Below are 26,929 nucleotides of genomic sequence, written 5' to 3'. Positions count from 1 at the left end.
GGGTGATGTTAAATGTTTAAACCTGGGAATTATTTAGTTGTGTGGTAAGACACAAGTTTGTAAAAAGTTTATAAGCCAAATAAGTTATGCAGTGTTATTGTAAGCAACTGTATGTAAACTGCAAGTTTGTTTCCAAGGAAAAGGGGGATGTCGTGTATTGATTGCGAGTTTGACACCAGTCAATACGGTAATATAATGTGCGAGTTTGACACCAGTAAATACGGTAATGTAATGTGCATTGCATTATGGGAATTACCCGGGAAAAGGGCAGTCAGCCATTTTACACAATAAAGAGAACATCGTAGTTATAAGCCTGTCTGCCTGATTCTATGCTTTAATGCGTTCATACAACAGCTCCCTGGCCCTCTCCATGGTCCTAGGCGTTAGAATGTGGCAGCAGGTCTGTCCAGACCGAGAATCAGGGCTCCGATGTGCAGGGTGTGGCTGCAATCCAAGATCGACCCTCCCCTTTAAGAGCTGACCGGCGCCAGCGTGTCTGCGTGAAATCGCTAACTGGACGCACCTGCGCTGCTCCCGCCCTCGGCTTGTCCAGCTTGTCCAGCTTATCGCCTTAGGACAGTCGTGCAGCGCCTGCTTTAGCGCTCCAAGCACCTCTTGGGGCGATGCAGGTCAATTTAGCTGAAGGTGGCGATAATTTGCACTGGGCGCTAAATTTTGCGCCCGCCCGAGTATAACGCCCCAAACGTGGCGATACTGAATTTCTAGGCCGTAGTCTGTAAAAGGAAAGGGAACACAGACAAAGAAGCTTCAGCATTCTGAGAGCTTGCAAAAGATGAAGCATTGTAGGAAACAATGTGATGAGTCTTGCTTTCAGCACATTAAGGATGCTGGGGGTGGGGGGAAAGAATGTGTAAGATGGTATTTTGGGTGCTTAGAAGGAACAGAAGAAGAAAGCTCAGGATCAATGGCCTTAGTCTTGTGAATAAAATGGAGAAAGGTTGTAACAGAGAGAGGTTAAAGGCTGGAGATAAGGGAAAGAAGCCTAGATTTCCATCTGGAGTTTCACTGGCTTCAGCCCACTACTCATCGAGCTGCCCATAGCCCTTTTCCTGCAATTTTCTGCTGGATGTGATTTCAGGAATTTAATACATCTGCCCAAATATAGGTGGGTTTATTGTAATTACATGCAAATTAAAAGTATCCGTAATATAATATATTTCTGGTAATTTGCGTTTTAGCAACACTCACCACAAGAGATTGTCTTCGCAGGCAACGAGGTTTGTGTTCTGCTTGTTACTCAGACTCCAACGGAGGAGTTTCACCACCTTAGCCAGGCTATTAAATGGAAATGTGTAGTAATGTATGAAAGTCAGGCATTGTGTCTCAGGTGGAGCCCATCTCACCCTATTTGAATTGTGCTCCTTTGGCCAATTGTGGAGGCAATGATGGTGATGTTCAAAGCACCCAGCCTTAGTTAGAGAAGGATGCAAGGTGGTGAGGAGCCCACAATGATGAGGAAAGAGAAGAGAGAGTAAAGGGAGTGTGCGTTTTTATTTTATTTTAAATTAATGAAACCCATCTCTGATAATCATACAGTCCTCTCCGTATTCTGCAATTGTTTCCTTCAGTTATATTGAGCCACAATGAGATCATTCAGATGATGCATATAATGACCTTTTATGAAAGTTATTTTCCTGGCTGTGCTTTGTCCTGTTGTTGCTATGGCATCAAGCACACGATTCTGAGCAAGCACCAGAACCCATCTTAAATGCAACTGTCTGAAGTTTCAGGAATCCGCGGAAGTGAAGTTGGTGTGAGCACTCCCGTGTTTTCCATCATGCCACTATGAATGGCTATACATTAGTAAATGAGATATATTTCTTTCCTACACTGAGGATTGAGGCGTTTCCCTATGCTAGATAATGAAAAGTCATTGCTAAATCTCCTTATATGTCTGCTTTATTAATTTTTGGTGAGGCTAATTTAGATTTCCCCAATGATCATGATTAACTTTGTTGCAAAGAATCTGTCCTTTTTTGGCGATATACCATGCTTTCTCACCCACTGTACCTCCACATTAGATTTTAGGGACAGAAGTAATAAATTAGCACTGACAAACATGTCCTTGTACTTTCTGCTGCCTAAACTCGGTAAGCTTAGCCCTAAGGCGATTAAACTGTTTCACATTATACTTTGTAACTATCTTCACCTGAGATTTGAGAACTTAATATCAGGTCCAAAAAATGGTTAGCAAAGGAAAAAAGGGGTTCTCTGTTAATACACTAGTTATTTTACAGGCCCTGATGAGGACCAAAGAAGAATTGAGCCTCACCAGATAGCTATATTTGATGATGGAGAAAATGTCCAAATGGAAAATAAGGTATTACTTTTTAGATAAACCTCATTCATCTCAACCTTCAAATGATTTCTCTAGTTTGATTTATTTTAATGTAATATACCAACATAGCTACAATCAAAAATACGTGACTTTGAAAATGAATTATTAAAACCTCAGTGCAAGTACAGGAAACTTTCTGGTATCCGGCACGGACGGGACCGACGTGTTGCCGGTTCATCAACAATGCCGGATAACCGAACGCTATAGTAAAAGATACGGAGCTCATAAAGCAACAAACCCTGTTGCACAGCTTCAAAACAAATCGGCACAAGTTGCAAGCGTCTCTGTAGCTTAGCAACAGCTTCAGCTACACCCTTGCACAGCAACAAATGGAGTAAAAAAAGTAACTAAAAGTAAAAAAAGTTACCTGAACCGACTCCTGAATTTTGCCGGTGGATAGGTTATTTAGGGGCCGGTTAATCGAAAGTTTCCTGTAACTCCATTATCCTCAGAAAGCGCCATTGACCACAAAGCTTTCAGTACCCTATTTATAAATGTTATTCTCAGGATGTGGGCGGTTCTGGCAAGACCAGCATTTATTGTCCCTCCCTCATTGCCCTGGGAAGGTGGTGGTGACCTGCCTTCTTCTTGAACTATTACAGTCCTTGGGCTTGATTTTCATTGAGCCATGGAATCGGGCTTGGAGGAGTGCGGGGGGTTAAAATTGCAAAAACTGACGGGCGGGACCCCCCGTCCCCCCCCCCCCCACCGGCCTGGTTCCCGACTCTGAGCAATTTTAACTCAGGCGTATCTAATGATCCTGACTCCGTCCCGCATCCAACAGGTGGGATTGGTCTTTAAGGCCCTTAACAACCACTAACTGGCCTCTATAATCCTATTTTGAAAGGCCCTTGCGAATTTAACCCTTTTCCCACATGAAACACGCCTGGTGGGAAACACGAATGTGAAACCTGGCGGGAGCACTATTGGATTGCTGACTATCAACTGCAGGTCAAACATTAAAGAGGAGATTTGATCAGCCATGATTTGCAGGTGGCAGGACTTAGTGGTCTCAAGCCTGGAGCAACTTTTAGAAGGCTTAACCACACCTGTGGAAGGTTGGAGCCTCACACCCATCTCCAGTGTGACCTCCTGGGAAACCCCTCTTGCCACCTTCACTCAGTGCTTCCTCAATGGAGGCATATACCAGAAGCATGGGAGCGATTTATTTCCTTCCCATCTGGGCATTAGAGGAGCTCGAGCACCAGCTGCGGCAGCAGCAGAACCATGAGCAACAGCAGCAGGAGCATCAACAGGAGCGGCAAGCTGCTAGTCACCCACCTGAAGATGCACAGGCCAGAAGGCACCAGCGCGTGACAACATTGCTGCCCGGGATGCAAGGGATGCACTCATCCTGGCCAGATTTGCTTAGCCTAGTCAAACAAAAACTTTTGCCTCGCAGCTTCTTACCAGAGCATTGACAATGGCCAAGAACCAGAGGATCCCTAGCAATCTGACCACCATACTGACAGTTGCAAGTATGCCTAAGCCCTCAATGTGGAAGTCCCACTAGCGAAATGACGGATGATACAACTGCACCATTTGCCACCAGAAATTTAATGTACATTACCGAAGTGATGGCATTTTTGCAGTAAACACAAAATTGCACCCAAGTGACTACCCTTGTGATTATTTGTGCAGAATTTTCCTCTTACGCGTGCTCCTACGTGGTGCTTCCCCTGTGGCTTCAGCAGATGTGGAGGCCCCTTGCTCACTTTGCTGCTGCTCCTGTCTCGACACCTTTGGCGGGCGTCCTCTGGGGTGGCGAGCCTGTGAGGGCTCGTCAACAGTCTGCTGCTCCTGCGGCTGTGCAGGGGTTGAGACGCCTATCTCACTTGGGTGTGGACTCCAGTGGGGCTCTGACCGAGGGCTCTGCAGTGGCATGGAAGTGTGAGCACTTGGAGAGGAGCCCCCACTTCCTGGAGGTCTGCCACCAACCTCCCTCTCATGGGTCAGGTCCCCCTCAGCTCCTGCAAGTGACTGGAGAGCACCTTGCTGCACATCAGGGAGGCCATGGGGACCCGTATCTGCAATAGCAGTCCGACTCAGAAGGATTTCCATGAAGGTCTGGGTTCTCTGTTCAATAGATGCCCATCGCTCCTCACGAGATGTCATTCTATTCTGAACAATGACCATGTTTTCCATACCCTGGTGACTAAGCTCCTCCATGGCCGTAGCCATCCTCTCCTCTACCGTAGCCATCCTCTCCTCTATGGTAGCCATCCTTTCCACGGTGGTTGCCATCTTTTCCGTGGTGATGCGTTCATGTGCCAACGACACCACAAAGGCTCTGGTCATGGTCACTATGGACTCCTCCATTCACTCCACACTCACAGCAACCCTAGAGACAAAACCTGCCAGAGACTCCTGCATCTCTTCCTGGAGTTCCATCACCGCTGGACCCAGAGGCAGAGGGTCGACATGCTGCTGAGCCGAGCTGGCAGAGTCCTGTGCCGTCCGACTAGGACTCTCCACTGCTGTCCCTGTCTCCACAATCTGCTGATTCTCACTTGTGAGCTGTGATACACCAGGTGACAACACTACTCTATGTCTCAAAGGTCCCACCGAGGTGTGAGTGTCTGTGCTGGTGCTGGGTGCGCTGAATTCTGATGATGCTGCGCCCTCAGAGGTTGCAGCTTCCTCTGAGGAGTCTGGCTACTCAGCCTCTTCTTCCTGGCTAGGGGGGACGGATGCTTGTGATGGTCCTGTGGGGGAGTAAAGGAAAGAGTCAGAGATGTGATGCAAAGGCTACATGCACATAGCTTTTTGCAGATGCTCATAAGTGCATCTGTTACAGCTTCACAATCATTATCAGTGACTCATGCAATGTCAAAGAGAGAGATGGGAAACTTTTCTGTCACCAGCTTGATGTGTTGCACCCGTCTGTCCATCCCCCACGCGCGAATCATCCTCAATGCCCATAATTTCCAGGACGGCCTCCTCCTAGGGGGTGAGGTGGGCTATTGAGGCTGTCCCTCCTCCTGTCCTGGCTCGCTCTCTTTTGTTGTGAGCTCTCTTTTCCTGCAATGAGAGAGACAAGTGGAGGTTGAGTGAGAATGAAGGAGTGAGTGTAGAGATTGCATAGCATAGATACTTAAAAGGCGACAAAGATGGAGTGAGGTTGCAAGACCAAGGGCCCTCCCTGTGTGTTGTCAGTTATGTTCAAAGCATCAGAGTGATAGGAAGTGTGAGGGCTGCATGGTGGAATAGTTGTGTGAATGTGAGCATAGAGAGAGAAGGAATGGGTACGGGTGCATGGATGTCAGTGTCAAGTGGGATGTGGAGGAAGAGATTGCTAAAGCTGAGTGCTGGTGAGGAGAGGCAATGGGGATCAGATTGAGGGTGATGGGAAATTCATACTCACTTTTCCAGTGCGCTGAAGGTCATGAAATCTTTTCCTGCACTGTATCCAGGTTCTGCAGGTGACTCCCAAGGAGTTGACCTCCTCAGCCACCTGCATCCGCACTGCCTTGGTCTGAGTGGGAGGCGTCTTCCTCCCTGATGAAGGGAAGAGCACCTCCCTGTTGGCCCTAGCCCCATCGACTAATGCCTGCAGTGCCACCTCGTCAAAGCGAGGAGCTGATCTTGCCCTCCCGCTTGTCATTTTTGCTGCAGCTCCCTCACACTGCACAGTCAAGAAGCTTGGCAGTCTGCAGAAGAAGCAAGGCTTGCTGAGGACCTTAAATGCAGCAGCAATGATGATGTTGTAGGAATTGCCAAATTCCTATCTAAGAACTGAGGTCGACTCAGGCGATCAAACAAACAAGTTTTAATGCAGAATTAACGCGTTTAAACAGTTTGTCGAGATCGATACAGGAGAACCACGAAAACAGGTCTTTGCTGGTCGGAGGCTCCACGAGGACTGCCAGGGCGGTCCCGTGGATGGCGTCATGACGTCATCACGTTTCTCCCGCGCTTGGGTGGTCACGTGATTAGCGGCATGACGTCATCGCGTTTACCCGCGCTTTGCCGCAGTCTTAAAGGGACCGCGCCCCGTGCATGCAAACAGTATGTACAAACACAGAAATCACTAACAGACTGGTTCAGGCTTAGGTTGGAGTAAAACCTCATTAAAGGGAATTATGTACAGTTGCTCAAAGTCCCTCAGTGGCTCTGCCGCAGCGTCATCGGAGGGGACTTTCAGTCATGAAAAACCCATTTGCAAAGGCTTGCCACACGCTGGAAATCAATTGGCCACTTAAGTTAAAATTGCATCATTCTCCCACATCCATTTAGATTCGTGTGGGAAACACGAAATTCGGATAACACGACACCATCCCGCACCTGAGTTAAAATCCCCCCCCCCTTGTGTTAATGATATTCCCACAGTGCTGTTAGGGAGGGAATTCCAGGATTTTGACCCAGCGACAATGAAGAAACAGCCGATATATTTCCAAGTCAGGATGGTGTGTGACTTGGAGGAAAACTTGGAGATGATGGTGTTACCAAGACTTTGCTGCTCTTGTGCCCTCGCTGGTAGAGGTTATGAGTAGAGTTACCTTCCATTACTCCCTGGCAGGACTAACTAAGGAAAGGTAGAACTCACTCTACTCATTGTCACAACTTGGACCAACATTTAGAAGGTGCCTCCTTGAACTACCTGCAAGCCAGCTAGCTGGATGAGTTTGCATGTTTTCACAAAAATCTTGATTTACTAGCTCAGACCGTTAACTTGTTTGGTGATGTAGTGCTCCAAAGTTGCCTGAAGAAACAGGTGTGCAGGTCCCACCATTCAATGACTGCATCATTCTGGTTAATTCTTACTTGAACATGATGGCAACCTACTGTCAATTTGATCTTCCTCATTCTTTGAAAGCATTTAACCTCCTCGTTTTCACCCAACCTAACTCTTGATTATCGTTCTGATTATGCTGTTTGGAGTTGCTGAATATTTTGTGTGTTTTACGTTACTCCTTTTGTTACAATTGGCATATCAAGTTGGCCTCTTCCAGTAAAAGAATGAAGGATGTGATTCACAACAAGGCTACAAAGCTAATGAAGGTGGTAGACTCCAAAGCTGAACAGGATAAGCTACAGGAGGATTTGAATATATTCGAGAATTGGGCAGACAGGTGGCAGATGAAATTCAACGTAGAGAAATGTAAAGTGCTTCACACGGGAACAAAAAATCCAAGAAGGGACTATTAGTTAATTGGAAAAAAAATTATATGCATGGAAAATGAGAGAGATCTGGGGGTCCTGATTGACAATAAATTGAAGCTATCGCAACAGTGCTCGGTGGCAGTGAATAAAGCAAATCAGAGGTTGGGATGTATTAAAAGGCCAGTATTGAGCTGAAAGAGTGAGGTGATCCTGTAACTTTATAACTCATTGGCGTGACCACACTTAGAATAACATGTACAGTTCTGGTTGCCACGATACAAAAAGGGTGTCAGCTGTGGCTCAGTGGGTAGCACTCTCTAGGTGGGAGGAGCTAGGAGTGAGCCAGGTGTTACTGGTTGCCTAATTGCAGCTGGGTGTTGGAGGGAGTTTTGTAAAAAGTTGGTGGTGGGTTTAGGGGTGTTGTTTTCAGGTTTTAGGGCCTTTTTGGCCCACAAAAAACAGCCAGATGGCTGCTGAGGGGTCCGGAGTGCCGGGCCCCCCAGAGGACAATATTCCTGAGAGGAATTTAATTAGGGAAGAAACTGTGGTGGGAAGGGGGAAAAAAAGGCCCAAAGATTTGGGCCGGGACCTCAGGAGGTTTGGTAAAGAAAATACGGTGGTGGTGCAGTGTGAAGATAAGAAGATTCGAGCCTGGGATATAATCCAGGCGGTTCATGAGGACTGTGGCGAGGGAAGCTGCTTTGCCTGCCGACCAAAGCCGAATGTGGGATTTGAGGTGACGGTCAGTGGCCGTGAGGAGGTGGAAAAACTGCTACTCAATCTGAAAGTTGGTGAGAAATTCTTGGAGGTGACTCTGCTATATTCAGAGGAGGTGGTGGTTTCATTTTTGAACTTGCCAGTGTACACCAAGGACGAAGTGCTCAGCAAAAAGTTGGAGTTGTGGGACATTAAAATCTGTTCTAAAATAAAGAGGAGGTACTATCCGGGAACACGGGTAGCAGACGGAACCCGGTATGTAAAGGTGCAGTTCCCAGATGGGCTGAGGTCTTTGCCGTACAGTATGAAGTTCGAGACACTGGAAGGAGTGCAGTACTTTCGTGTGCTGCACAATAACCAAGTAAAGGTGTGCTACTATTGTCTGGGACATGACCATCTCGTAAGAAACTGTCCAGATTTGTATTGTTACAATTGCGGTGAGTCGGGACATATCACTCGGAGCTGCAAGGCGGAGAGCTGTGGGGTGTGTCACAAAGGCCCCACCCGCTGTGAGTGTGTGGCAGAAGGGAGCGATATGAGTGGTGAGGAGATGGGAGAAGGAGAAGGAGATGAGAGTTGAACGGCCGGAGGAGCGGTGCAGTCGAAGGACACAGCCGGTAAAATGAAGGAGAAAGGAGCACAGGAAGAGGCAGAGGATGGTGGAGTGGAGGACGGGATGGAGATGGCAGAGGATGGGATGGAGATTTCGGAAAACACACCGAGTACTGTGGAGGGGAACAAAGACGGCAGCGGGCAGCGAGGGTCGAGTGCAGACTCGAGCCTTAGTGCTGTTCGGCTCCCCCTGGGGAGTCTGGTGGCTGCGGGGGGAGAGGAGGCAGGAGCGGGGTGTGTGGTGGATGTGGGTGCTCCGGGGAGAGGTGGGGAGTCGGATATCTTGGTGAGCGGGAGGGGGCAGGACGGGAAGAGGGAGCAAGAGGCAGGAGCCTTAAAGGGACAGCAGGATAGGATCAGCGAGATAGAGAAGTCAGAAGGGAACAATTTAGGTGTGCCATTGTCCCATGGAGAGAGGGAACAGGGTGCAATGGTCAGAGGTGGAGATGTGGTCAAAGGGAGCGGCACAGTGGGAGAAACTGCGATAGCAGGAAGACTCTCTGTGGGAGATGAAGTATCTGACGGGGAGCAGGATTATGTATCGGACGGGGAGCAGGCACAGGGGGTTGCAGAAGAGCTTGAGTGTGAGGAATTAGAGGGGGACAGAGACATGGAAGTCGGGGGTGGGGTGGCATCATGTGGAAAGGGAAAGGGTAGTGAGGGGCTGAAGGAGGGAGGAAGGGCAGCTCCTGGGCCCAAACTTAATGCAAGGAAGAGGCTGAAACAGCAGGGAAAGTTTAAACAGGAGGGGAAAAAGAGTCGGAGGCTGCAGGAAAAAGCAACAGCTGCCCGAGAAGTTGGGAAGGAGCATGTGAGGAGGGAAGGGCCAGAGATTAAATGATGGGGAGATTATCAGGCATACTTCCTGTAGTGTATGTAACTGTTCTACCTTTAAGAGAACTATTGTATGTAACCGTCCACCTTTAAGAGAACTATTTTAGGTGTGGCACTACTTTATCTTGGCTGCTGTATACTGTAATACCGACGGTGACCACACCGGTATATAAGTGCTGTGTCAGGATTTATTGGGCAGATTCGCCCTGACCTTCGAATAGTAAAGTCCTGTTAAAGTTACTCTTGTAGTCTGTGTATTAATTCGCCATAATACCTACAGACTTTACAGTGGCGACGAGTTCGATCTTACCCTGCGGCAACAATACTTCCGAAGCAGTTAACGAGCGTCGAGAAGAGGCACCCGCCCTCGTCGTTCTGCTGAGAGAAAACTCGAGTCTGCAGAGCAAGGAAGAAGGAAGAATTCAGACACGAAGCCTTCCATCAGCAACAGGCAGTGATTGTCCCTTCTGCCACGGTGGTGAGTGAGCCGATCAGCACGAGAAGCAAGTCGGCCATGGTGACTGTGAGTAAAGGGAAAATTAAAAAAATAAACGGAGGATAAGGGCGGTGAACTCGACCACGGTTGGGGGAAAGGAGCCGGACAGAAGTCAGGCCCAGAGGCGCTGAGACTGGGGCAGCGTGGAGCACGGAAGCCGCGGTACAAGCGGGCTGGGAGACGCAACGGCGTCGTGAGACAGCTAGACCGCGACCGGCGAAAAAGGCCGGGCAGCGACCGAGGCCACGAAGCGCTGCGACCGGGATCGTAAGGCGCGGGAAGATATAAAAATAAATAAACCGCGGTGAACTCAGCCGCAGCCGGGGAGGAAAGCACCGGACTGCGAGAGGGCTGGGAGGCGCGATTGGAGTGAAAAAGGCCAGGCAGCGACCGAGGCCACGAAGCGCTGCGACCGGGATCGTAAGGCGCGGGAAGATATAAAATTAAATAAATCGCGGAGAACTCAGCCGCAGCCGGGGAGGAAAGCACCGGACTGCGAGAGGGCTGGGAGGCGCGATTGGAAGCCGCTGAGGGAGAGACAGAGCCCGAGCGAGCGGGAGAGACAGAGCCCGAGCGAGGGAGACTGAGCGAGATCCAGCCCAGCGGCTGAAACTGTTCGCCGTCAACGGGTTGTACCCAGCGCCGGTTGCCCTGCCGAGAAAAGGGAACAAGGAACGCACTGAAGCCGACGCGCAGGCTGCGAACCCCGAAAGCCAGCGGTCGTCGCCCGAGGGAAAAGCTTACCCCTCCCGCCAGGGGAAGAAATGCGGGAAGCCGCCAGTAGGCGGGGAAGAAGACAGAAGCGGGAAACCGCCATTTTGAAAGTGGGCGGGGAAAGAAGACAAGCGCGGGAAACCGCCATTTTGGAAAAAAAAAGTTAAAGAAATATTTCGTTGTTGTTTCTCAGGAAGAGGGTGAAGATGCCTAAGCGTAGTAACATCAATGGTTTCGATTCCGATGTGGAAGATTGGGCCACGTATGTAGAACGCATCGAGATATATTGTAAGGTCAATAAGATAGCAAATTATGACAAAGCTCTAACCTTACTAAACTCAATGGGTGCGAAGACATACGGGTTATTGAAGCATCTTCTATCACCAGCTAAACCGGCGGATCAGTCTTTCGCTTATATTGTTGCTGTCCTGAAGGATCATTTGAACCCTGCACCGCTGATGTTAGCGGAACGATCTAAATTTTACGTGAGAACGCAATTAAAAGAGGAAAGCGACGCAGAGTACCTGGTTGAACTGCGTAGACTAGCAAAATACTGCCAGTTTGGGGTAAATCTGTCAGAGGCACTGAGAGACAAGTTCGTGTGCGGAATGTCGAAGGAAGGAATACAAAAACGACTGCTCGAAGAGAACGATCTTACACTTGAGAAGGCTGTCCTTATTGCAGCATCGCACGAAGCCGCAGCGAGAGGCACAGCAGAAATGCAGCGGAAGACAGCGGTACTCAGTATGGATCAAATGACTTCGGGTACAACGAAATGTTATCGTTGTGGGAAGACAACACACGATCAGAACCAATGCTGGTTTAAAAACCAGGAATGTAGGAAATGTGGCAAGCCTGGTCACATAGCTAAAGTATGCCGGTCAGGAAAGAAGACCAGCAATAATAAGTCACCGCAGAAGAAGTACAGAAAGGTACATAAGGTGACTGGGAAGAGTACAGATGAACAGAATTCGGATTCAGACTCCAACAGCAAGGAACTGGGTAGTCTGAGGATTCACAATGTGAGTAAAGAAGCTGACCGACAAACTATCTGGGTCACACTACAGATTGCAAAAGTCCAAGTGAAAATGGAAGTGGACACCGGATCGGCGTTGACGGTCATGAATAAGCAAGATTACAAAAAGTTGTTCAAACATATTCCCCTACGGGATACGGAGATAGTATTGCAGACATACACGGGGCATAAAGTATACCCCATCGGAAAGATAAAAGTCAAGGTGAGACACAAGGGCAAAGATCACCGAGGAATGGACATGTATGTGCTACCCGAGGGAGGTCCACCACTTCTGGGACGGGAGTGGATCAGGAAAATAAAGATAGACTGGCACTCACTAAACACAATGACGGTAGATTCCGGAAAGGAAGATGTCAAACCTGAACGGTTGTCCAGAATATTGGACGAAGCTAAAGAGGTATTTCAGCAAGGACTGGGAACACTGAGAGGAACTAAGGCAAAAATCAAGATTGCAGAACATGCAAGCCCAAAATTTTTCAAAGCCAGATCGGTACCTTACGCGATACGACCTGCTGTGGAGGCAGAACTGGAAGAGCTTGAACGTTCAGGGGTACTGTCTAAGGTGGACTGGAGTGAGTGGGCCACACCCATTGTTCCCGTCATGAAGTCTTCATCAAGTAACAAGCCAGGGGGACCGGGAAAGGTCTGCATCTGCGGAGACTTCAAGATCACAGTTAATCCGGTGCTTCACACGGTACAATACCCGCTTCCGTGGATTGAGGATATCTTTGCTTCATTGTCTGGCGGGAAACACTTCACCAAGATAGACCTGGCGCAAGCGTACTTACAGATGGTAGTTGAGGAAGAGTCGCGCCAGTATCTCACAATCAACACACACAGAGGCTTGTATCGTTATAATAGACTGGTTTTTGGAGTAGCTTCGGCTCCAGCAATTTGGCAGAGGGCCATGGAGCAGGTCTTACAGGGGATTCCAAGCACTCAGTGTTACTTGGACGATATCCTGATTACAGGAGAGGACGAGGAGGAACACCTCGCAAATTTGAAACTGGTGCTCACCAGGTTGAAGGAATATGGCCTTCGAGTTAATCGCCAGAAATGTGAGTTCTTCCAGAAACGGATCTCATACTGCGGTCATGTCATTGACCAAGAGGGGCTGCACAAGTCACCTGACAAGATAGAAGCTGTCGTGAAGGCCCCCGCTCCGGAAAATGTATCACAGTTGAGATCGTTTCTGGGGTTGATTAATTATTACCACAAGTTTCTGCCAAATCTATCCACGGTGCTGCATCCGCTGAATGCTCTGTTGCGGAAAGAAGTACCATGGAAGTGGAGCGAGGACTGTAAGAAGGCCTTTCGCAGAAGCAAGGCGTTGATTACCTCTGAGGAAGTGTTGGCTCATTTCAACCCAACGTTACCTCTTCGTCTAGCTTGTGATGCTTCCCCTTATGGAATTGGAGCAGTACTTTCACACAAGTTACCAAATGGCTCGGAAAGGCCAGTCGCATTTGCGTCCCGATCATTGACCTCCGCTGAGCGAAATTATGCTCAGATAGATAGGGAGGCCCTCAGCCTTGTGTGGGGAGTAAAGAAATTCAATCATTACCTGCAGGGCAAGAAGTTCACATTACTGACAGACCACCAGCCGTTGGTGTCCATATTCAACCCTAACAAGGCCGTTTCCACTATGACAGCGCAAAGGCTACAGAGGTGGTCCGTGTTACTTGGGGCACACCAATATGACATCGAATACAAAAGGTCCAAACAGCATGGAAATGCTGATGGGTTATCGCGCCTACCGTTGCCAGTAGTAGAAGAGGCGGCTACAGTGGACCCGGTAGAGATGTTCCACTCATCCATAGTGGAATGTCTACCAGTAACAAATTCAATGATCGAAAATGAAACAAGAAATGATCCGACTCTCTCACGAGTCTACGATTTAACGGTGGAGGGATGGCCAGCACATGGCGAACCAACGCTGCCCGCATTTTCGCAAAGAAAAGAACAGCTGTCAGTGTGCCGAGGAACCTTGATGTGTGGATCTAGAGTGGTGATTCCACCCAAACTTCAGCATAAGGTGCTAAAGGAGCTTCACGAGGGGCATCTGGGTGGAGTGAAAATGAAGAACCTAGCAAGAGCGTTTGTGTGGTGGCCAGGTATTGATGGAGACATCGAAGAAATAACCAAGAGCTGTCTAGGATGCCAGAAGGTCCAAAACGCGCCACCACAAGCTCCTCTGCATCCATGGGAGTGGCCCTCATCTCCTTGGCAAAGGGTACACGTCGACTTTGCTGGTCCATTTATGGACTCAATGTTTCTAATCGCGGTGGATGCACACTCCAAGTGGCCGGAGGTAATAAAGATGTCCTCCACCACCACGGAAAAAACCATCACAGTATTACGGACCATATTTGCTAGGAATGGCCTGCCGGAACAGATCTGTTCTGATAATGGACCGCAATTTGTGTCCGAAGAATTCAGGAAGTTCTTAAAAAGGAATGGGGTCAAGCACTACACGTCAGCCCCATACCATCCCGCCACCAATGGATTAGCTGAAAGGTTTGTCCAGACCTTCAAGAAGGCCATAAAGGCCATGAGTAACGAAGACATCAACCTACAACATAAGGTAGATAACTTCTTGTTGGCGTACAGGAATGCAACACATGCGGTCACAAACCAAACTCCCGCCATGATGTTTTTCAATAGAAGACTAACATGCCGGCTGGATTTGATTAAGCCAAACGTCAGAAGGGACGTAGAGAACCGGCAATTTCAGGGCATGAATGAAAGGCCAACTAGATCCTTTCAGATAGGTCAACAAGTTTTGGCCCGGGGAGAGCAGCAGCGGAGGAGGAGCCTGGCTTAAAAACCGGCGCGAAGGCAGAGGCCCGACCAGTTCGGGGAGAGCAGCAGTGGAGGAGGAGCCCGGCTTAAAAACCGGCGCGAAGGCAGAGGCCCGACCAGTTCGGGGGAGAGCAGCAGCGGAGGAGGAGCCCGGCTTAAAAACCGGCGCGAAGGCAGAGGCCCGACCAGTTCGGGGGAGAGCAGCAGCGGAGGAGGAGCCCGGCTTAAAAACCGGCGGCAGTTGCGAGGCCCGACCAGTTCGGGGGAGAGCAGCAGCGGAGGAGGAGCCCGGCTTAAAAACCGGCGCGAAGGCAGAGGCCCACCAAATCAACAGCAGAGGAGCGAGGTAAAAAGTAATCAGTGTGTGACGTCACCAGGGAGCAGGTAAGTGATTGGTTGGTGAGTATTTCTCTCTTTTCAATACAAGCTTCACTTCTGTGGTGTTAAATTTCTAGGGTCTCTGGTGTAGTGGGGACAGTTGGTAAATAAAGCGCCCTAGAGTATACCTGTAACTGGGGTATTGAATAAATTATAAAATTAATTAAAGGAGTAAGTCATGGCAGGAGAGCTCAGACCCGTGTTCTGCTCCTCTTGCTCCATGTGGGAAATCAGGGACGCTGCCAGTGTCCCTGACGACCATGTGTGCAGGAAATGCATCCAGCTGCAGCTACTTGCAGACCGCATTGCGGCGCTCGAGCTGCGGGTGGATGAATTTTGGAGCATACGTGATGCTGAGAGGCTCGTGGATAGCACATTTAGCGAGTTGTTCACGCCTCAGGGTAGGGCAGCACAGGGGGTGACCATCAGGCGGAGCAACAAAGGCAGGCAGGTAGTGCAGGGAACCCCTGCGGACATCCCCCTTTCAAACAAGTATACCGCTTTGGATACTGTTGAGGGGGATGACTCACCAGGGGAAGGCAGCAGCAGCCAACTTCCTGGCACTGGGGGTGCTCCTGCTGCCCAGGAAGGGGGGAAAAAGAGTGGGAGAGCAATAGTGGTAGGGGATTCTATAGTAAGGGGAACAGATAGGCGTTTCTGTGGCCATAGACGTGAATCCAGGATGGTTTGTTGCCTCCCTGGTGCCAGGGTCAAGGATGTCACTGAGCGGCTGCAGGGCATTCTGGAGGGGGAGGGTGAACAGCCAGTGGTCGTGGTCCACATTGGTACCAACGACATAGGTAAAAAGAGGGATGAGGTCCTGCATCAAGAATTTAGGGAGCTAGGTAACAGATTAAAGAGCAGGACCTCAAAGGTTGTAATCTCTGGATTACTCCCAGTGCCACGTTCTAGTAAGTATAGGAATGGGAGGATAGAGCAGATGAATGCGTGGCTAAAGAGTTGGTGTAGGGGGGAGGGTTTTACTTTCCTGGATCACTGGGCCTGCTTCTGGGAAAGGTGGGACTTGTACAAGTCGGACGGGTTGCACCTGAACCAGAGCGGGACAAATATCCTTGCGGGGAGGTTTGCTAGCACTGTTGGGGGGGGTTTAAACTAACTTGGCAGGGGGATGGGATACAGAGGGGAGCTGAAATAGGGGGGGATGTGCTGCCAATTATAGAGAAAAAAACAAGTCAGCTTGGTAGACAGGGCAAATATATAAGGGCAAGGCTGGATGGCATCTATTTTAATGCAAGGAGTCTTGCAAATAAGGTGGATGAACTGAAGGTGTTGATAAACACATGGGAGTATGATATTGTTGCTATCACGGAGACATGGTTGAGGGAAGGGCAAGATTGGCAGCTCAATATTCCGGGGTACAGAATCTTCAGGCGAGACAGAGGGGGAGGTATAAGAGGAGGGGGTGTCGCAATATTAATTAAGGAGTCAATTACTGCAGTAAGGAGGGATGATATATTAGCAGGGTCCTCTAATGAGGCCATATGGGTGGAGCTTAAAAACAAAAAGGGGGCAAGCACTTTGCTGGGAGTGTACTATAGGCCTCCAAACAGTCAGGGGGAGATAGAGGAACAGATATGTAGGCAAATCTCAGAGAAATGTGCAAATAATAGGGTAATAATAATGGGGGATTTCAACTTCCCCAATATTAACTGGGATAGTCAGAGTGTGAAAGGCTCAGAGGGTGTAGAATTCTTAAAGTGCATCCAGGAGAGCTTTTTGAGCCAGCATGTAGAAAGTCCTACAAGAGAGGGGGCGGTACTGGACCTAATTCTAGGGAATGTGGCCGGCCAAGTGGAAAAAGTGCTAGTAGGTGAGCACTTTGGTGACGGTGACCATAATATGGTAAGATTTAAGGTGGTCATGGAAAAGGACAGGGATGGGCCGGAAATAAAGGTTCTAAATTGGGGGAAGGCCGATTTTAATAGGATAAGGCAGGATCTGGCCAAAATGGACTGGGATCAGCTACTTGTAGGAAAATCCGCATCGGAGCAATGGGAGGCTTTCAGAAGGGAGATTGAGATCATACAATGGCAACATGTTCCCGTAAAGGTCAAGGGTGGTTCCAAAAACCACAGGGAACCTTGGATGTCAGGGGATATACGAGAATGGATTAGGAAAAAAAGGAGGGCTTTTGGTAGATACAAAAGGCTAAAGACGGAGGAAGCCCTAGAGGAGTACAAAAAGTGCAGGGGGATACTTAAAAAAGAAATTAGGAGATCAAGGAGGGGCCATGAAATAACACTGGCGAGCAAAATAAAGGAAAATCCGAAGATGTTTTATAAGTATATTAAGGGTAAGAGGATAACTAGGGAAAAAATAGGGTCCATTAGGGACAAAAGTGGCAATCTGTGTGTGGAGCCGGAAGATGTAGGAGGGGTTCCAAATGAATTTTTTGCATCTGTTTTCACTATGGAGAAGGACAATGTAGACATAGAAATAGGGCGGGGGGACTGTGATATGCTCGAACATATTAACATCGAGAGGGAGGAGGTATTGGCGGTTTTAGCTGGCTTAAAAATGGATAAATCCCCAGGTCCGGATGAAATGTATCCCAGGCTGCTGTGTGAGGCAAAGGAGGAGATTGCAGGGGCTCTAACACATATATTCAGGACCTCTCTGGCCACACGGGATGTGCCAGAGGACTGGAGAACCGCTAATGTAGTTCCATTATTCAAGAAGGGTAGTAGGGAAAAACCGGGGAACTACAGGCCAGTGAGCCTAACATCAGTGGTAGGAAAATTATTGGAAAAAATCCTGAGGGACAAAATTTGTCTCCACTTGGAGAGGCAAGGATTAATCAGGGATAGTCAACATGGCTTTGTCAAGGGAAGATCATGTCTGACTAATTTGATTGAATTTTTTGAGGGGGTGACTAGGTGTGTGGATGAGGGTAACGCAGTGGATGTGGTATACATGGATTTCAGTAAGGCCTTCGATAAAGTCCCGCACAGGAGACTGGTCAAGAAGGTAAGAGCCCATGGAATCCAGGGTGCCTTGGCACATTGGATACAAAACTGGCTTAGTGGCAGAAGGCAGAGGGTGATGGTCGAAGGTTGTTTTTGTGACTGGAAGCCTGTGGCCAGTGGGGTACCACAGGGATCGGTGCTGGGTCCCTTGCTGTTTGTGGTCTACATTAATGACTTGGATATGAATGTAAAGGGTATGATCAGTAAGTTCGCGGATGATACAAAAATTGGTAGGGTGGTAAATAGCGAGGAGGGTAGCCTCAGTCTGCAGGACGATATAGATGGGTTGGTCAGATGGGCGGAACAGTGGCAAATGGAATTTAACCCGGAAAAGTGCAAGGTGATGCACTTTGGGGGGACTAACAAGGCAAAGGAATACACAATGAATGGAAAGACCCTAGGCAAGACGGAGGGTCAGAGGGATCTGGGTGTGCAAGTACACAGATCCCTGAAGGCGGCGGAACAGGTGGATAAGGTGGTAAAAAAGGCATATGGGATACTTGCCTTCATTAGCCGAGGCATTGAATATAAGAGCGAGGAGGTTATGATGGAGCTGTATAAAACACTGGTTAGGCCACAGCTGGAATACTGTGTGCAGTTCTGGTCGCCACACTACAGGAAGGATGTGATCGCGTTAGAGAGGGTGCAGAGGAGGTTCACCAGGATGTTACCAGGGCTGGAGTGCTTCAGCTATGAAGAGAGACTGGGCAGATTGGGTTTGTTTTCCTTGGAGCAGAGGAGGCTGAGGGGGGACATGATTGAGGTGTACAAAATTATGAGGGGCATAGATAGGATGGATGCTGAGGAGCTTTTTCCCTTAGTAGAGGGGTCAATAACTAGGGGGCATAGATTCAAGGTAAAGGGCGGGAGGTTTAGAGGGGATTTGAGAAAGAACTTTTTCACCCAGAGGGTGGTTGGAGTCTGGAACTCACTGCCTGAAAGGGTTGTGGAGGCAGAAACCCTCACAACATTTAAGAAGCATTTGGATGTGCACTTGAAATGCCATAGCATACAAGGCTACGGGCCAAATGCTGGAATATGGGATTAGATTAGACAGGGCTTGATGGCCGGCGCGGACACGATGGGCCGAAGGGCCTCTATCCGTGCTGTATTACTCTATGACTCTATGACCCTATGACTACCATACCGAGAAATGGCAGCCTGGAACTATTGGGAAAAGGCTAGGGCCGCTGATGTATACCGTGGACATTGGTGACAGCATCATAAGGCGACATGTTGACCAGATCATAGGGTCATCCACAAAGGACCAACCTACTCCACAACCTTACACGGCTAATGTTGAAGCAGAGATACCCAGAGCACCTACCTCCGATCTGGTAATACTAGAATCAGATGAACCTGACACTGTCCTTCAAGCCGAATCGACCTTGCCAGAAGAACCTACTACCCCGCCGAAAACTACTACACCACCGAGGCGTTATCCGGACAGAGTCAGGAAGCCTCCAGAGAGACTGAATCTGTGAACTGTTTTGCATAAGTTGTATATATGTTATGATGTTATGTTAATGGGGAATAAGTATATTGTAAGCTAAAAAGGGAGGATTGTAGTGTATGTAACTGTTCTACCTTTAAGAGAACTATTGTATGTAACCGTCCACCTTTAAGAGAACTATTTTAGGTGTGGCACTACTTTATCTTGGCTGCTGTATACTGTAATACCGACGGTGACCACACCGGTATATAAGTGCTGTGTCAGGATTTATTGGGCAGATTCGCCCTGACCTTCGAATAGTAAAGTCCTGTTAAAGTTACTCTTGTAGTCTGTGTATTAATTCGCCATAATACCTACAGACTTTACACTTCCCTTCTTTGGAGCCATGATTGCATTGGTCTCGATTAATGTGAACGGACTGAGGGGTGAGAAGAAATTGCAGCAGTTGTTGCAGGGTTTTAAAGGTACGGACTTGTTGTGTCTGCAAGAAACCTTTTGGGATGAGGATATCCTAGAAAGAGTTCAGAAGGTTTGGAAGGGAGAGGTGTTTGCGAGTTGTGCAAACAATAACCGTAGAGGGGTGGCTGTTTTGGTGAGCCCGTCCATAAAAGAGAACATTGCCTTGATGGACAAGGACTCTGAGGGGAGATTTTTATGGCTAAGGGTAAAAATGGAGGGATTTAATTGCGATCTCTTTAATATCTATGCACCGAACGACCATTGCAAGCGTCGCGAGTTTATTCGGGGGTTATTCACTGAAGCAGCAGAGGTGGAAAATCCTTGTATATCACAGAATCACAGAAACCCCACAGTGCAGATAGAGGCCATTTCGGCCCATCGAGCCTGCACCGACACATATCCCACCCGATCCCCGTAACCCCTACACCAACACATATCCCACCCTATCCCCGTAACCCCACGTATTTAATCACCCCTAACACTAAGGGTCAATTTTTTATCATAGCCAATCAACCTAACCCGCACATCTTTGGATGTATAGTGGGAGATTTTAATGTATTTTTATCTCGGATGGACATTTCAGCCCAGATGACCTTTAAGGATGATAACTCCAGAGGGATGATTGTAAAAATTATGGCAAATTTAAATTTGAGAGACTTATGGAGGGACCGGAACCCCATAAAAAGGGAGTTCTCCAGATCAGGTTGGGTGGGTGATGTTTTAAAACAGAGCCGAATAGATTTTGTGTTAATGCGGGAAGGGTTAAGTTCTGAGGTGATGGAGATTTATTATAAAAAAGTATTTTTTACTGATCACTCGACTTTGGTTCTTAGAATTAGGAACAGCAGAGTTAAGATCAGTTCAGGGGTGTGGATTTTAAACAATCAATACCTGAAAGAAATTGCTTATAAAGAAGGGATTATAAATATAATAAAGAATGCTCGGAAGGGACCTTTGTTCTTGAAAGAAAGAAGAGTTTGGTGGGATAATTTCAAATATGAGGTAAAGATTTTTTCGGTACGTTATGGGGAAAAGAGGGCGGCAGCTAACCAGCGTCGAGAAGAGAATATAAATAAAAGGTTTACGGATGTCTGTAAAGCAGTTGACGGAGGGGATAAGAGAGCGGAGACTAAGTTCCGGGTGCTAAAGGAAGAGTGGGAATTATTGCAAGCTGAAAAATGCAAGGGGGCCATTCTCTGTGCAAAGGCTAGAGATGCATTGGAGGGCGAAAGGTGCACTAGATATTTTCTAGAGCAAGAAAAGCTGCGACAGAGATTATCGTTAATTGAAGAGTTGAAGGTAGGGGAGAAGATCATTCATGAAAGTGGGGAGATTTTAGAGGCGGCTAGCAGCTTTTATCAAGAGTTATATACTAAAGAAGACATTTCCAATTTGGCGATGGAGAAGGTTACTGCTTTTATTGAAGAGGGTTTAAAGGAGGATGAGAGAAGCATGTGTGACAAAGAAGTAGGATTAGCGGAAATAAAAGTAGCAATAGGTGGAATGAAGGGGGGGAAAAGCCCAGGGTCCGATGGACTAAGTGCAGAATTTTATAAAGAATTTTGCGAGATTTTAAGTCCATTGCTCTTAGAAGTTTTTAAGGAAATTAAAACTGAGGGAAGCCTGGCCCCATCTATGAGGAGAGGGATCATAAGCTTAGCTTATATACAAATAAAGGGGATAGACGGGATCTGAAGAATTGGGGGCCCATCACATTATTAAATGTGGATTATAAGATCTTGGTGAGGGTTATGGCAAATTGTTTGAAGGAGGTGTTACTGCAGATAGTTTGGCCCTCTCAGTCCTATGGAGTCATAGGCTGGGACATCGCAGACTCTGTGGTCTCAATCCGAGATGCGATAGAGCTCATGGAAGAGAGTGGGAGGGAGGCTTATGTATTAAAGATAGATCAAGAGAAAGCCTTTGATAGGGTCTCTCATGAGTTTTTATTGAAGGTTTTGGAAGCATTTGGTTTCAAGGAAAATTTCATTCAGTGGATAAGGATTTTTTATTCAAACATATTTAGCTGTGTTAAATGTAATGGTTTTTTATCCAAGTATTTTCTGATACAGAGATCAGTGAGACAGGGTTGTCCCCTGTCCTCATTGTTGTACACATTGGTAGCAGAACCATTAGGTTACATGATGCGAAAGAAACAAGGTGTAGTTGGGATTGTGGTCCCCAGTTCTGGGCTGGTGTCGGTGATACACCAATATGCAAATGACACAACCTTAACATTGAGAAATGGGGAGTCAGTGAGGAAAGCTATGGATGTAGTGGAGGAATATTGTAGAGCTTCAGGAGCCAGAGTGAATTATAGTAAGTCCCAATGCCTGGTTGCAGGGAGGGGTAGGGGGGAATGGTTGGGGGAATGTCCCTTTAAGCTGGTGGAGGTTTTGGAAGTTCTGGGGGTGCCTATGGGGTGCAAGAAAGACAGGGATGAAGTGGATCGATTAAATTGGGACCCGAAGGTTATGAAAATTAAAAAGATTTTGGGAAGATGGGAAAGAAGGTGGTTGAAAGTGCAAGGAAGAGCGACAGTGGTATCTGCCCTCCTGCTATCTAAGCTATGATACTTATTGACGGTGGAGGATATTCCTGAGTGGGCGGAAAAGTCCATCCGAGAGGCTTGTGTGAGGTTTTTATGGGAAGGGAAACCAGCCTTGGTGGCTTACAATACCATCATTGGATGGAGAAATCAGGGAGGACTCAATTTCCCAGATATTGATTTGAAGAAAAAATCCTTTAGAATCAAATGGGTGAAGCAATTTCTTCAGAAGTCAAATACAAGTTTTTGGAAGAGTTGTTTTGAGCATTTTTTAAAACGAAGTGGGGTAGGAGGGCAGGGGATATTATATATGGAATACAATAATATGTTTTTGAAATCGATTAAACTTCTCCCTAGGTTTTATAAGGGGGTTGTAGAGACTTGGGCCCAATTTTTAAAAAGTGTGCAGTTTATGCCCAAGGGGGCTGAGGAATTTTTAGAACAGCCCTTCTTTTTGAACAGGTGGGTCAACATCGAAGGAGAGGTTTTATTTAATCAAGCTTTTATAAAAGCTGGGATTATATCTGTGAAAGATGTATTATACGAGGTGATTCCAGGTTGGTTGCCGGAAGCGATAGTGAGGGACATGGGGCTAAAAATTCAGTTGGGCGCCGTTTGGGGCGCCAAGCTCGCCTGGGCGCCGGAATTACCGCTGCGAACGGAGCCACTTGCGCCATCCGGATATTCAGTTTCTTCGCCCCAAACGGAAGCGGGCCGCTACTCGAGGCTCCCCGCGCCCCGCTTGGGGCGCTCACCCTGAATATCGGCACGCTAAGGGCCGCAGCGCCACACGCTGCGGCACGGCACGCTGCGGTACTGCAGGCCTTCCTCCCACTGTTAAGGGGGAGGTGCCTGCAACAGCGCGATCCCCGCTCGCGAGTGCCGGCAAATGAGCCCGGCACCAAGGAGAAGTGCCGGGCTCTCGGGAAACAGCCGGCAATGCCCCGGGGGGGGGGGGTGGTTTAGGAGGCCGGGGACGGAGGTGCTGGCAGGCAGCCGCCGAAAAAGCGGCCGCCCGCACCTCCACCTTAACTAGCGCCACTACCGCCACAGGTAGGCCCTGTGAACCGGTCGCTATTTGCGACCGGCGTTAAAGAGGCGGGCGCGACCAAATATGGTCATCGGGGCGGTAGCGGGGCGCTGCGCACACCAATGACGTCATCGGTGGCGCAGTGCTACAGGCTAACGCCGCCATTAGCGCCCCGCTAAATATCGCAGGAGGTGTGGCCAGTGGCGCTAAAGCCACTGAGTGCCCTCTTTGGGCGCAAACTGGTGGCGCAGCCCACTGAATTCCTAGGCCATGGTGTGGGAGGAGGATCCGGAGGTAGAGGAAAAAGCAATAGGAATTATGTATGAGAAGATTGTGAGGGCAATGCCACAGGATTGGATGGAAGAAATAAATGCGGAAATCTCCAAAGGAAGTAAAATGCGTCCTGCTTTTCCAAGCTTTGTACTGGAGAAAGGGTAGAGTTGGTCCAATTTGACAACTGTAATACTCGAGATTTCTAAGAGGTATTCAGAGAATGGAGATTCGAGACACCTGCTGGTCAGGAGTTTTGGCAGAGTATATACCCACAGCTGGACTTCAACAGGATTTGGAAGGGAGTGTGGGTGAATTTTAAATGTCCAGAGTAGATTGAATTGGATTTCAAATGGGCTCATAACCGGATTTTTACCATGACGGTCTTGTGCAAAATTGGGCAAGTGGAGGCGGCAACTTGCCCAGTGTGTGGGACACGGGATGAGACTCTGTCCCTCTGTCTGGTGTTATGTCCACAGTTAAATGACTTTAAGTACTATGTTCGACAGTTGTGTGAAGCTTTTTTGCTGGGTGGGGACCGAAGAGTGAGAATGGGAATCCCGTGGGACTCAATTTTGAGATGGGGATTGCAGGAGAGTCTGCCCGAGTCTAGCGGAGCGGCAATTAATTTAATGTTCAATTTGGCTAGATTCATGATTGTGCAAAGAAGGAATGCTCTGTTTTTTAAGGGGAGGAGAATCAATCTAAAAGAGTATTTTAAATATAAGCTAAAAGATCATTATAAGGCTCTCTGGATATTTTATTCAGAAAGGAATTTAAGGATAGTATTTTACAACCAATTTTTAAAGTACAATCGATTAATATATGTTACAGGAGACAAATTAAACTTCAGGTTTTGATGTTAAAGTGTGGTGGCGGAATGGCTGTGCAGAGCGGCGGAATTCATTTGTATCATACAGTGAAATGATCAAGATGTTGTAAATGTTCTTAATGTTCAATAAAGTATATTTATTAAAAAAAAGTGGGTAGCACTCTTGACTCTGAGTCAGAAGGTTGTGGGTTCAAGTCCCACTCCAGGGACTTGAGCACCTAAAGTTAGGCTGACACTCCAGTGCAGTGCTGAGGGAGTGCTGCACTGTTAGAGGTGCCGTCTTTTGGATGAGATGTTAAGGTGGACATAAAAGATTCCATGGCACTATTTTGAAGAAGAGCAGCGGAGTTATCCCCAGTGTCCTGGCCAATATTTATCACTCAACCAACATCTCTAAAACAGATTATCTGGTCATTATCACTTTACTGTTTGTGGGAGCTTGCTGTGTGCAAATTGGTTGCCGCGTTTCCTACATTACAACAGTGACTACACTTCAAAAGTACTTTATTGGCTGTAAAACGCTTTTGGGCGTCCTGAGGAAATGAAAGGCGCCATATAAATGCAAGTCTTTCTTTCTATTGAAAGGATACAGACACAAGCAACCAGAATGATTGAGGGGTTGGAGGAATTGGATTATGAGGAGCGATTATGTAAATTGGGCATATTCTCACTGGGAAAGAGATGGTAGAGACGATATGACTGCTGTTTTTAGGATTCTATAGGGACTGGATAATGTCAACCAGGACAAGCTGTTTCACCTTGCCCAGAACAGTAGAACGTTTCTGTCTGTGGCATTTTAATGCAGCCACCTCATTATAATATAACTTTCGGGTTTGGCGTTGATTGTCTGGCTCATCCTGATCTGAGTCTCAAAACCTCCGAAGTACAAAAACTAACCTCTCAGCACGAGCACTGTGAACAAAAGATCAGCCCTGATCTCATTGCTCTCAGCACGAGCACTGTGAACAAAAGATCAGCCCTGATCTCATTGAATGGCGGAGCAGGCTCGAAGGGCCGAATGGCCTACTCCTGCTCCAATTTCTTATGTTCTTAAACCCTTTCCCAGTGGGAGGTAAGAAAGCAGTGGTCAGCACTGAGAGTTTATTGCAGTATTTGCCTGGCATTGTGATCTCACCTTGGTTTCAATGGCGAGCTTCAGAAAGCCCGGGAAACCTGTGGATGCGCCGTTAAATTTAAATGCCGGTTAAAATGTCACTGTAATTCACTGATTTAAATATTTAAATCGCTAACCCACTGCTCTGTAGGGGGTTACGTGCACGCAGCCAAGCTCGCCCGAGTTAAAGCCGGACGTTGGCGCGTTGGAACCGGCTTCTGAAAGCGCTTGCATTTTTGGCATATTTAACCTCCTGCCCTCCCACAACTAAACCCACATGCTCTTCACTGTTAAAATTACCCCCAGATCCAGTCTTTATAAACAGAGTGGATTGTGTGGTTTGATTTTAAGTGCTGTACCACATGATTCAAACTGCATCCATGGTGAATTTTATTTCACTGCATGTTACAGGGGAATATGATTCCTGGGCATATTATGGGGTAACTGCACCAATCACACTTTCCCAATGGGGGGCAGGTTTGAAGGGAGTGTAGGCCAGAGACACTGTAACCCCAGATCTAGAGACAGGGTCACGCCCTGTGACCCCAGATCTAGAGACAGGGTCACGCCCTGTAACCCCAGGTCAACAAAATGCTCCCTTTGAGTGAAGCTTTCTGGGAGTGTGGATCAGTGAATTTACCCAATAGTCATTCAGACTTCTGTTACCATATTTGTATGTAGTATCTGCCTGTGTATTCTCATCCACTCATCATCTTTGGAGTATTGGTTGATCATATTTCTGACCCACCTTTATCCCTTTAGTTCTGAGAGAGCTTTCTGTGCAAACTACTCACTGCTCTCATCATTCTTCAGGACCATGAAGATGCTCGATTTGTTTTGATTGCTGGTGAACCTATCAATGAACCGATTGTAAAGCATGGTAAGTAGAAAAGAGAATTTAAGTGTATTCATTATAGAACTGTGCGAGTATTTGTTTAATTATAAACTGCCTCCCACCATCCACTCCTTGTCTCCCTGGGATACCCAAGAATTCTGATCAAGCAGGTGTTTATAGCCTCTGCGGAGTTTGCTAATAGTGAACAGGAGATGTGGGAGCTGCTCCTGGGCAAGTGTTCCACCACTTTCAAAATGGAATTGTCATTGTGGGAAATTCAGTGCATTATCTCAAATTGGCAAAGAGCAGCAGACACTGTCTTCGACAGGACTCCCATTATCATCAAGTGC

At 47.7% G+C, this 26,929-nt stretch overlaps 1 protein-coding gene across 1 annotated transcript in view; it reads left to right on the top strand.

The window, feature by feature from the left end:
- Window positions 1-26,929, top strand: part of pir (pirin) — a 146,334-nt gene that overhangs the window by 101,238 nt on the left and 18,167 nt on the right. The window contains exons 5-6 of the mRNA XM_086006518.1: window positions 2,259-2,341; window positions 26,558-26,624. Coding sequence (XP_085862644.1) covers window positions 2,259-2,341; window positions 26,558-26,624 — 150 coding nt within the window. The remainder of the gene's footprint in view (window positions 1-2,258; window positions 2,342-26,557; window positions 26,625-26,929) is intronic.

Source organism: Somniosus microcephalus, chromosome 14 (genome assembly GCF_052327205.1).
Source record: "Somniosus microcephalus isolate GS21.2 chromosome 14, FLI_Smic_1.0, whole genome shotgun sequence".
In the NCBI taxonomy this organism is placed as follows: Eukaryota; Metazoa; Chordata; class Chondrichthyes; order Squaliformes; family Somniosidae; genus Somniosus; species Somniosus microcephalus.
This window is presented reverse-complemented; position numbering and strand designations above follow the sequence as displayed.